Source organism: Hemiscyllium ocellatum, chromosome 5 (assembly GCF_020745735.1).
Source record: "Hemiscyllium ocellatum isolate sHemOce1 chromosome 5, sHemOce1.pat.X.cur, whole genome shotgun sequence".
NCBI lineage: Eukaryota > Metazoa > Chordata > Chondrichthyes > Orectolobiformes > Hemiscylliidae > Hemiscyllium > Hemiscyllium ocellatum.
Genome location: NC_083405.1, coordinates 90,084,639 through 90,097,343, shown reverse-complemented (window position 1 = coordinate 90,097,343; position 12,705 = coordinate 90,084,639). Strand labels below are relative to the sequence as shown.

Here is a 12,705-nt window from a genome sequence, read left to right as displayed (position 1 = left end):
TCTGGGCTGTACGGTATTGGAACTGGTCCTCCTGGGAGCAGATGCTGCGGAGACAAAGGAATTGGGAATATGGGATGGCGTTTTTACAGGGGGCAGGGTGGGAGGAGGTGTAGTCCAGGTAGCTGTGGGAGTCAGTCGGTTTATAATAGATGTCTGTGTTGAGTCGGTCGCCCGAGATAGAAATGGAAAGGTCTAGGAAGGGAAGGGAGGAGTCTGAGACAGTCCAGGTGAATTTAAGGTCGGGATGGAAGGTGTTGGTAAAGTGGATGAACTGTTCAACCTCCTCGTGGGAGCACGAGGCAGTGCCGATACAGTCATCGATGTAGTGGAGGAAAAGGTGGGGGGGTGGTGCCAGTGTAGTTGCGGATGATGGACTGTTCCACATATCCTACGAAGAGACAGGCATAGCTGAGGCCCATGCGGTTGCCAATGGCAACTCCTTTAGTTTGGAGGAAGTGGGAGGGTTGGAAAGAGAAGTTATTCAGGGTGAGGACCAGTTCAGTCAGTCGAAGGAGGGTGTCAGTGGAAGGATACTGGTTGGTGCGGCGGGAAAGGAAGAAGCGAAGGGCTTTGAGTCCTTCGTGATGGGGGATGGAGGTGTACAGGAATTGGATGTCCATCGTGAAGATAAGGCGTTGGGGACCGGGGAAGCGAAAATCATGGAGGAGGTGGAGGGCGTGGGTGGTGTCCCGAACGTAGGTGGGGAGTTCTTGGACTAAGGGGGACAGAACCGTGTCGAGGCACGCGGAGATGAGTTCGGTGGGGCAGGAGCAGGCTGAGACAATGGGTCGGCCGGGGCAGTCAGGTTTGTGGATTTTGGGCAAGAGGCAGAAACAGGCGGTGCGGGGGTTGTGGGACTATGAGGTTAGAGGCGGTGGATGGGAGATCCCCTGAGGTGATGAGGTTATGGATGGCCTGGGAGATGATGGTTTGGTGGTGGGAGGTGGGGTCATGGTCAAGGGGGCGATAAGGGGAGGCGTCCGCAAGCTGGCGTTTGGCCTCAGCGTTATAAAGGTCGGTGCACACACAACAATTTGCCACTGGCTTATTAAAGAATGAATCACTCCCAGAATAAGGAGTGACAGATTTCCACATTGGCAAATACATTTCTCAGGGTGAATTAAATAAAGCACCTAAATTTTTTCTGTGATATCATTTCAATCAAAACGTGCCCAAAATTGCAGCACGAAATCAAAAAACACCCTAGTGCATTCTTCCTTTTCAGACACTACTGCTGACAATTATGGGATGGTTAATAATCCATATACTCTACGAGTCGACAATCATTGCTACTTACTGCTAGTTCTGCTGCTGCTCTGGTCGTAAACAGGATTTGACACTGTTTTAAGGTGTGATAAACCCCAAAGTGATACAATGTTGGCATATGCTAATTTAGGGGCTGTGATTGGGGTTGTTATCCAATTGGTTTACCCTCAGAAGAGCTCAGCTAATTAGCTTTAGGAACGGCATCACCAATGGTGGTCGATGCTAAAGCCAAAACTCCAAAGAGAGGGAACATTAACTAAACTAACAATTGACTTCAAAGACTAATCAGTGGAGATCGAAATGGAGGGAGCTATGGAGCATGAGCACAAGGATCATAATTGACACCAGGTCTCACTGATGGGCCACAACGCACTCATTATGGAGTCCAGAACCCAATTCCAGAACCCACAGGAACACCACCATGATATCCCCGGCAACTTTTCCAGGCCAAAAAATATCCCTTACACATACTCATTATTTTTCACGTTTCACTCAGATTCTTATTCATTGCCAAGAATTCTGTCAAATTGTGACATTTTCAAGTTTAAAATGAATGTGCATTTTCATCAAATATAATTTAAAGTATACTACAATGTATCAGAAATAATCATTTTTGAAATGCAATACATTTAATATTTTTCTTCAGTTTACACTGTTAGTGTTTGTTTCTTACCTCTTTGCCATTTAATCCAATCCACATTTTCTCTCCAAATTTAGTAGTTTCTAATGTCAGGAAGGCATGTTCAAAGCCATTTATGATACTGACAAGCTGGGCCCCTTCTGCCTCACAAACTTTACGAGCATCTCGCCATTTCAGCTTGACGGTAATTATTTTGTATGAGCCGTTGGCGTACTTCATATAGTTTGATGGCACAACTGCTGTTGTGGGCCCTAACATTAAAGCACGATCTGTGGAAGGAATCATATTCTTGTTATCATGTTCTTGTTATTTCCATTTACATTTCGAAAGGTCATTTGTTGTTTTTTCAGAACATCAAGATAACATTCAATTCAGTCACCTGGGCCAGAGTGTGCTTCAGTAAATTTGTTATGAGTTGCTAGGCACTCAGTATTTGAAATTATGAGGCTAATGTTTTGAATCTACAGTCAGCAGTGAGTCTCGATCAATACCAATACAGATCAGGAAACCATAGGTTCATTGTCCCTGGGCAGAATTTTCAGTTATCCAGTTTTGTCAAGTAAGACTCATCGTCCGCCATGGCTCTGAAGGACTTGTATCATTCCATCTTCTACCCTCCACCTCAACAACCAAGTAATGGGTCTCTCGGACAATGATCTCAGGAATGGAGTGACTAGAGAGAAAGAAGTCTTCACATTGACGGGACCTGCAGCTCTCCCATCACTGGCACCCCCATATTCAGACACTAGAATCCAGGAAGGCCTTCTCATTCTGCGGAATTTGAGACACTACATTCAGGATATGGTCTAGAGGAAAAAGTGAGGACTGCAGATGCTGGAGATCAGAGCTTAAAAATGTGTTGCTGGAAAAGCACAGTAGGTCAGGCAGCATCAAAGAAACAAGAGAATCGACGATTCGGGCATAAGCTGGTGGAGAAGATGGTGATGTCCACAGAAGATCACGCTGTCACATCAAGGCTGACTGGACTCAAATTACAGCATGGGTCAGAGCTGTGTCCTGAGTGAAGTGGCCACCCAGCAGTAAAGAAAGAAGATCAATGGCCTCTGAACCCTGCAAGGGTAAGTGTCACCGTCTTCTCATTGCTACTCATACTGACACTTACCCTAACTCTGCCACTGCATACACATCCAAGCAAGACTCAGGGACTACAACTCTCACTATTGCATGTAACATGTTTAATAGCCCTCATTTACCTCATCCTTCAATCTACTGGCCTGTACTTTCTATTCACTCAGTGGGGACATCTCACCACCTCCCATCCCCACTCATAATCACTAACTGTTCTGGCATCTACTTTCATCGGATTCAGTCCCTGCCCCATCTCATCGCACTGCTCTGGACTAACATCTCTCTGACTGACCTGACCTATCTTGCCTTGCCTTTTTAGTACAAACACAAAGCCAGAGATCTTGGCATGGTGGTCAGCAGTCATCAGCCAAACTGTGTGGCACTAATCTATGTCAAGCTCACATTTGGAGCATGTGCATTGTTGCCTACATCCTTGAGTTGGAGATGCCGGTGATGGACTGGGGTGTACATAGTTAAAAATCACACAACACCAGTTTATAGTCCAGCAGGTTTAATTGGAAGCACACTAGCTTTTGGAGCGATGCTCCTTCATCAAGTGGTGGTCAAGGGCTCAATCTTAATACACAGAACCCTGCAAGTACAAATTCACCGCACAAAATATGTGTGTGTGTGTGTGTGTGTGTGTATAGTGAGTGCAGAGTATCTTAAGTCTGTGAGGGGGTGCATGTGCGAGTGTGGGAGTGTGTGTGTCTGTAAGGGTGTGTGTGGGTGTCTGTGTCCGTGTGTATGTGTGTATAGGAGTGCCTGTGTGTGTGTGTGTTGGAGTGTCTGTGTGTGGATATAGTGCAATGGTGGTCACCTGTAATGTGACATGAACCCACAGTCCTGAGGCCTTCCCTATGGGTACTGAACTTAGCTATCAGCCTCTGCTCAGCCACTTTTCGCTGCTGCCTGTCCCAAAGTCCGCCTTGGAGGATGGTCATCCGAAGGTCTGAGGTCGAATGCCCTGGACCACTGAAGTGTACCCCAACTGGGAGGGAACACTCCTGTCTGTTGATTGTTGTGCGGTGCCCATTCATCCATTGTTGTAGCCTTTGCTCGGTTTCCCCAATGTACCATGCCTCTGGGCATCCTCGCCTGCAACGTATAAGATAGACAATGTTGGCTGAGTCACATGAGTACATACCATGTACAAGGTGGGAAGTGTTCCCACGCATAATGGTGGTATCTATGTCCACACTCTGACACGTCTTGCAGCGTCTACTGTGACAGGGTTGTATGGAGTTGTCCTGAAAGCCGGGCAGCTTGCTACGAACAACAATCTGTTTGAGATTTGGCGGTTGTTTAAAGGCAAGTAGTGGAGGTGAGGGGAGGTCTTGGTGAGGTGCTCACCCTCATTGATAACGTGTTGCAGGTCACGAAGAACATGGCATAGTTTTTCAGCTCCTGGGAAATACTGAACAACGAAGGGTATCCTGTTGGTTGCAGCACGTGTCTGTCTCCTGAGGAGGTCATTACGGTTCCTTGCTGTGGCACGTCGAAACTGGCGTTGATGAGTTGGGCATCGTACCCCATTCTTGTGAGGGCATCCCTGAGTATTTCCAGGTGTCTGTCACCTTCCTCCTCATCTGAGCAGATCTGGTGTATGCGTAGGGCTTGTCCATTGGGGATGGCTGTTTTAATATGCTTTGGTTGGAAGCTGGAGAAGTGTAGCATTGTGAGGTTGTCTTTGCATTTGCAGTAGAGTGTGGAGGTGAGGTGTCCATCCTTGATGGAGATGCATGTATCCAAGAATGAAACAGATAGTCGAGAGTAGTCCATGGTGAGTTTGATGGTGGGATGAAACGTGTTGCTGTCACTATATATTTTAATCAGTGACTCCTCGCCATGGGTCCAGAGGAAGAAAATGTCGTCAACGTACCTGGTGTATAATGTTGGTTGGAGATCCTGCATAGAGAAGAAGTCTTGTTCGAACCTGTGCATAAAAATATTGGGGTGCAAATTTGGTCCCCATGGCTGTTCCATGTGTCTGGGTGAAGAACTGGTTGTCAAAGGTGAAGACGTTGTGATCAAGGATAAAGCAGAGGAGTTATAGGATGGTGTTTGGAGATTGCCAGTTGTTGGTGTTGAGTACTGAGGCTATTGCCATGATCATTGTGGGGGATGCGACTCATCATGTGACTCAGCCAACGTTGTCTACCTTATACGTTGCAGGCAAGGATGCCCAGAGGCATGGTACATTGGGGAAACCGAGCAAAGACTACGACAACAGATGAATGGGCACTGCGCAACAATTAACAGACAGGAGTGTTCCCTCCCAGTTGGGGAACACTTCAGTGGTCCAGGATATTCGACCTCGGACCTTCTGGTGACCATCCTCCAAGGCGGACTTTGGGACAGGCAGCAGCGAAAAGTGGCTGAGCAGAGGCTGATAGCTAACTTCGGTACCCATAGGGAGGGTCTCAACCGGGACCTTGGGTTCATGTCACATTACAGGTGACCACCATTGCACTACACACACACACACTCTCACATACACACAGGCACTCCTGTACACACATACACAAGGACACACATATACACAGACGCGCACACAGACACCCACAACACCCTTACAGACACACAAACACTCCCACACTCGCACATGCACCCCCTCACAGACTTAAGACACTCTGCACTCACTACACACACACACACACACACACACACACACACACACACACACACACACACACACACACACACAGATCCACATGCATACATATATTTTGTGTGGTGAATTTGTACTTTCAGGGTTACATTATACTTTGCTCAAAAACTGCATGAATTTATGTAAAACTCCGTTATCTCACTTTTAAGATTAGAATCAATCTAAACATCATGGCATAGTAAGAGAACACAGGGGGCTAACACCTTCAACATATTGTCTAGCTATCACCATTGTTAACAGCCAACCTGAGAAAGCAACTTTTTAAAAAAAAGGTTTTGTGATTTACACATGAAAGAAGTGAAACTGTCATGGTATTCTAACAGATGAAAGGCTTAACAGACAATCAATTGTTCAGTTACATCACACTGTAAATTTTTGCTATAAATTCTGTGTGTTAAGATCGAGCCCTCCACTACCACCTGATGAAGGAACGATGCTCCGAAAGCTAGTGTGCTTCCAATTAAACCTGTTGGACTATAACCTGGTGTTGTGTGATTTTTCACTTTGTACTTGAGAACTCTCAGACTTCTGTTTCACTTCAAAGGCCAGATGCTTAACAAGGACAGTTGCTTGGAGACAAGGTTATCCTCTGCAATCATGGCCTCTATTATGTAATTCCCTGACTGAGGCTGAGAGTAGATACAATGAAAACTATTTTTCAAAAACAGCCATCGTTGACTCCACACAGAATGTGCTGCAAAATCATAATTTGCTGTGCTCTGAACAACCAAGGAAAGAGGGGACCTGATGATTTCTTAAGAGCTGGGAGAGAAACAGCAATATTCTGAAAAAGGAAGATTAGGACTTTGAGCAAGGGGAACATCAACTTCAATATAATAAAGTCGTGCAGTGTCAGTTGAAATCAGCCAAATAATACTCGGTTCTAATAGACAACAGTCACTCATTGACTGGAAAGGTGTGGGTGCTCAAACAGTAGCTCTGAGAAGCAAATGCAGCTTTTAAAATGTTTCTTTTCTTTGCTTTTGATATTATCGATTAAGTTAGTGCTTTCAACCATTTGAAGGTTTTCCTGTATGTGATGGTCCTATGATGAGCAATGAGAAGATCTTGAAATATAATGCATATTGGGGGAAGACAAGCATCATTTAAACAGAGTTCTAAGATGAATGAAAATAAGGATGGGTCACCTGTGCAGCTCAGTTCTTAAATAGCAATTGATTTATGAATGTGCCCTTGTATTCACGGTGAAGTGTTTGTTGTACCACTTTGTGCTCTGAGAAGCATTTGTGTTTGATACCTCCCCACTATTTGCACAATGAGGGTTGTCAATGTTTGACCTGGTTCATATCTGGGCTTTTAAATGGTGTGGCTCTATGAATCCCATGAGTTCCCCATATTGGCAATTACTTCTGTCTCTTGCGAGAGGGAAGATAGGATAGGTGGAGTGCTGTAGAGGTGGGGTGTATGGATAATGAGGAGGATTGCAGAGAATAGTACAGAGAAATAGACAGAAATCCTCCATGAAACTCACCAACATTGACACTTAACCAATATCTGGTAAAATTGAGCTTAATGAAGTTCTTAATAACATGTCTTGAAATGCCATACAGTCAGCAATCTAATGCTCACCTTTGTACTTTTGGCAGATAAAGCTTCTTTTAAGATCACAATAGTCATCTCTCCAAGATCCAACATCTTTCTTTGTATTCACACTCACAGTAACACAGTCAGTTGCCCATATAATAAAAACAAAAAAAAAGTCAGGAATGAGTAAGACACCAGCATTTTTAGAAAAGTTATGAATGGAAGTTCATAATTAAGCTATGAGTGTCAGACAAAACCTAACTGATAATGTGCCCTGGGAGCATTACAGACAGGGTGTGTGACAAAATGTCAAAGAACTCCTTATTAGTCCTACAGACTTTGTTTTAACACAAAATAAATCATTGGAGAAACCTAATAAGGTGCATGTTAGGCAGTTATGAGGGGCCGAACGACTTATGCTTGCTCCTATTTCTATGTTCTTACATTCCTAAGACATTCAAAACTGGTTTTGTGGAGACACTAACTGCAGGCACTGAAGCACATAAGAAGGTAAAGAAGTGGAATTGTTAGGTATTAAAGATTAATTTTGTACATCGGGTGGTGAAGTTCACTTGCAAGAAACAGTTATCTAAAATGTGCTGCCTACAAATGGATAGTTAGTTGCAAATGCAAAAGTCACGTTCAATGTTGTAATGCTGGTAAGTGGAGTTGAAATGCCCATCAGCCATGATTGAATGGCGGAGTGGAGTCGATGGGCCGAATGGCCTTACTTCCACTCCTATGTCTTATGGTCTTATAATTGCATTACTCTTCTCACAGAGTAGAAGGGACTCATGTGGTGTCCAAGGAAACAGAGGCATTTAAAACTTTGCTCTTGAATTCAATTGCAATACAAAGAATTGCAGTTGCAATAAAGGAAAGTTACTGTAGTCTTACCAAACCTACGGCTGCTCGCTCTTTGGGGAAAGATGACAGGGGATGATTTAACTTGAGGGTTATCAAGCCTCAGGAGAGGGGAGAGGTTCAAGAAGAAGAGTCCTGTATGGTTACCTCAGTAATGTGAGAATTGAACCCACAGTGTAGGCATTGCCCTGCATTACAACCAACCGAGCTAACCAGCCCAAGTTAAATATAGAATGGACATTATTAAAAAAATAAATTAATTCTTCTTTGTTTAAATACCTTCAATGCCAACAATCTCCACCCAATGAACCCCCATTACAGTACCACCATTCTCATTCACCTAATTCTTGAGGCCAGTTCCTGGTTCCCTGCATTAATGGTGTGAATATTCATCTGATCTATACAAGTGATCCTGGGGCAACAAATGAGTTATAGAGTAATCCTTGATTCCACATCAAATTCACTTCTCAAAGGTTTTGTAAGGAGATTCATCACATGCATAGTTATATATTTAACTGACCAATAATATTAATGTAAGTTGTATTCCAGTTTTAACCACTTCTCTTCAAGTTCTAAATGTTGCCTGCTATTGCTGTTTCTATAGCCCTAACAGCCTCCCTCAAGAGGCTGAAGATTACACACAGGTGAATACAATTTCTTCACACTTAGAGAATTTTCGGTGTGTTTGCTCCTTACTGGGTCATCGTAGGAATGCCTTTGTCCGGTCGGAAAACCCTTGGCCCAGTTAGTATACTTTATTCCTCTTCCATTCGTCCACAGATATTTACTCTCTTTATTAATATCATTTAATCCAATCCAAGCATTCACAGGAAACCCTTCCAACTTCATGGTAATAAATGCTGCAGAGAGAAACAGATTTAAATTTGAGATTATGGACACTCAGCACTGAAAAAAAACGTGCAATTATTATAACGCCTCTAATGTAAAAAAATGCCTTGTATTACTTTTCAGAGCAACACATTTACAGAGTAGAAAATTAATCCCAAATTTGGGGGTTAGTAATAAAACTATGTCCAGTGTACATATAATCATTCTCATAATGTTCGAAATGATCTGACTTGTGGAACTTGAAATGGGAATTTGAGCTATGAATATGAACAAAAAGAAGCCACTTAGCCCATCAATACTGTTCTGGTTCCTTCAAAGAACAATTTGTTTTGGCTCATTTTCCTGCACATCCTCCTCCTCTTTTGAATTTCTACGTTTTCAAATATTTATCTATATCACTTTTAAAAAGTATAGTTTCTGCTTCGCCATCATGCTGGTGCCTCCTAGACTTTCTGCTCCATTATTTTGATGCTAATCAGAAGTTTGTGCCCTCATGTTACCAACTCATTGATGACTGGAAGGTTTTATGTCAAGAACTTGATGCGCTTGTCTATCTTACTGGACTATTATTTTAGTGTCATCTTCTACATATCTCATTACCATATTTTATCTGCCATTCTTTATTTTGTGATCCTCATGCAAATTGCTATCCAGGTTTGCATTTGTCTTTAACGTTGTATTTCTACCTTAATTTTGTTAATTAATTTCTGTACAAAGTCTTTAAAACAACAAGGGAAGATTTATACTTGGTACAGATGAAGCCTTCAATTACTGAGTTATTACATTTATATATTAAATAATAAGCCATGAAATAATTTTCATATTGGCTGGTGTTCATTGCTGAAACAATTCTGGCTTCTAGTGAATGAGAAAATGCTTCCAAAATGAAAGGAGATTTAAATTAAAGGTAAGCTTCTGAGTAAGTAGAAACTCCAAACATATAACATTATTGTGGATAATTATCACTGGCTGCAACTGATAAGCTTTAAAGAGGAGATGTTTCAAATATAGCATATTTTAGCAAAGCTGAAAGATAAGGGAGCCAATGCCTTGGACAATTTTGGAGAGATCATGATAAAATAAAAACAAAAAGGAGTGTGATCCATTCCATTCATTTATTAAAGTGAAAAATAGTCAAATCTAATGGCTTGAGAGAGGAAACAGAGTGGAAAATGAGACTGAAAACAGACAATGAGAATAGAATGTTAATATAAAATTAACCCCAAATTTTCTACTGGCATATAATGTGGCAAAGGGCATTGGGAAACCAAAAGATAGGGAAGCTTAGAAAGACCAGCAGAGGGCAACAAGAAAAGAAATAAGGTGGGAGAAGATTAAATATGAGGGTAAGCTAGCCAGTAATATAAAGGAAGACGTAAGACTTTTGTTCGATATATAAAGGCCAAAAGAGAAGCAAAACTGGACATTGGGCTGCTGGTAAATCACAGTGGAAGACATGAGCAATTTCCCAACATTTCAAGAGAGTGAGGGGACAGAGCTGAGTATGGTGGCCATCACCAATAAGGAGGTGTTAGAAAAATTGAATGGCCTGAAAATGGATAAATCATCTGGACCAGATGGACTACATTTCAGAGTTCTAAGGGAGATACCTGAAGAGATAGTGGAGACGTTAGTGGTGATCTTTCAGGAATTGCTAGAATCACGGAAGGTCACAGAGGACTGGAAAATTACTAAAATGACACCCCTACTTAAAAAGTTACAGTCTTCCTTTATATTACTGGCTAGCTTACCCTCATATTTAATCTTCTGGTTTAAAATTATAGACTGATTAGCTTAAACTTAGTCATGGGATTCTGAAATCCATTGTGAAGGATAAAACTTCAGAATACTTGGAATGTGTGGTCAAATAGGGTAAAGTCAGCATGTTTTCATCAAGGGGAGGTCATGCCTAATAAATCTGCTAGAATTCTTTGAGGAAATAGTGAGCAGATTAGACCATGAGAGCCAATGGATGTTATCTATCTGGACTTCAAGAAGGCCTTTGACAAGGTGCTGCCAGGAGGCTACTGAGTAAAGAAAGGGCTCCTGGTGTCAGAGGCAAAGTACTAGCATGGATAGACATAAAGCAGAGAGTGGGGGTAAAGGGTCCTTCTCGGGATGGTAGCTGGTGACAAGTGGTGTTCCATAAGGCTCAGTGTTGGGACCACAACTTTTCACTTTATACATGAACAATCTAGATGAAGGAACTGAGGGCATTCTGACAAAGTTTGCAAATGATATGATATGTTGATAGACAGGTGGCATTGAAGAATCGGGGAGACAGTTGAAGGATTTGGACAGGTTAGGAGAATGGGCAAAAAAGTGGCAGATGGAGTACAACATGGGAAAGTGTGAGGTCATGCACTTTGGTAAGAAGAGTAGAGGCATGGACTATTTTCTAAATGGGGAGAAAATTCAAAAGTTTGAAGGACAAAGCGACTTGGAAGTTCTAGTTCACGATTCTCTCAAAGTAAACTTGCAGGTTGAGTCAGTAGTTAGGAAGGCAAATACAATTGTGGCATTTATCTTGAGAGGACTTGAATATAAAAGCAGGGATGTACTTCTGAGGCTCAATAAGGCCCTGGTCAGGCCACATTTGGAGTATTGTGCACAGTTTTGGGTCCCATATCTCAGGAAGGATGTACTGGCCCTGGAGCCAGTTCAGAGGAGGTTCACGAAAATGGTCCCAGGAATGAAAACCTTACCATGTGAGGAACATTTGAGGACTCAAGGTTTATACTCCATGGAGTTTAGAAGAATGAGGGGAGATCCAGTTGAAACATATAGCATTCTGAACGGCCTGGAAAGAGTGGATGTTGGGAAGATGTTTCCATTGGCAGGAGAGACTAGGATTCAAGAGCACAGCTATAAGTAAAGGGAAGACCTTTTAGAAGGGAGATGAGGAGAAACTTCTTCAGCCAGAAAGTGGTGAATCTATGGAATTCTTTGTCATAGAAGGCTGTGGAGGCCAGGTCATTGAGTATATTTAAGACTGAGATAGATAAGTTCTTGAGTATCAAGGTGATCAAGGGTTACAGGGAGAAAGCAGGAGAATGGGATTGAGAAACTTATCAGTCATGAATGAATGGCACAGCAGATTTGATGGGCTGAATGGCCTAATTTCTGCCCCCATGTCTTATGATGTTAGGGCATGTGAATACAAAATGAGAAGCAGAAGGTGGAATGGGTCCTCTTAAGGAAAAAGAGGAGGATTATTGCTTTGACACTCAGGACTAGGCTAGAATATTTAGTGAGCACTTTTCATGTCAGCACTTTTTAAGAGAAAGACATGGGTGGAGGGTTGTTTTTCAGACTGGAGGCCTGTGACCAGTGGAGTGCCACAAGGATTGGTGCTGGGCCCTCTACTTTTTGGCATTTACATAAATGATTTGGATGTGAGCACACGACGTACAGTTAGTAAGTTTGCAGATGACACCAAAATTGGAGGTGTAGTGGACAGCGAGGAGGGTTATCTCAGATTACAACAGGATCTGGACCAGATGGGCCAATGGGCTGAGAAGTGGCAGATTGAGTTTGATTCAGTTAAATGCGAGGTGCTGCATTTTGGGAAAGTAAATTTTAGCAGGACTTATACACTTAATGGTAAGGTCCTCGGGAATGTTGCTGAACAAAGAGACCTTGGAGTGCAGGTTCATAGCTCCTTGAAAGTGGAGTCGCAGGTAGATATGATAGTAAAGAAGGCGTTTGGTATGCTTTCCTTTATTGGTCAGAGTACTGAGTACAGGAATTGGGAGGTCATGTTGTGACTGTACAGGATATT

The 12,705-nt window shown here is 42.7% G+C and overlaps 1 protein-coding gene across 1 annotated transcript in view; it reads right to left on the bottom strand.

Moving 5' to 3' along the window:
- The window catches only part of mrc1a (mannose receptor, C type 1a), a 154,569-nt gene that overhangs the window by 21,211 nt on the left and 120,653 nt on the right, over nucleotides 1-12,705 (bottom strand). The window contains exons 22-24 of the mRNA XM_060824977.1: nucleotides 8,772-8,935; nucleotides 7,257-7,362; nucleotides 1,940-2,175 (exon numbers count right to left, since the gene is read on the bottom strand). Coding sequence (XP_060680960.1) covers nucleotides 1,940-2,175; nucleotides 7,257-7,362; nucleotides 8,772-8,935 — 506 coding nt within the window. The remainder of the gene's footprint in view (nucleotides 1-1,939; nucleotides 2,176-7,256; nucleotides 7,363-8,771; nucleotides 8,936-12,705) is intronic.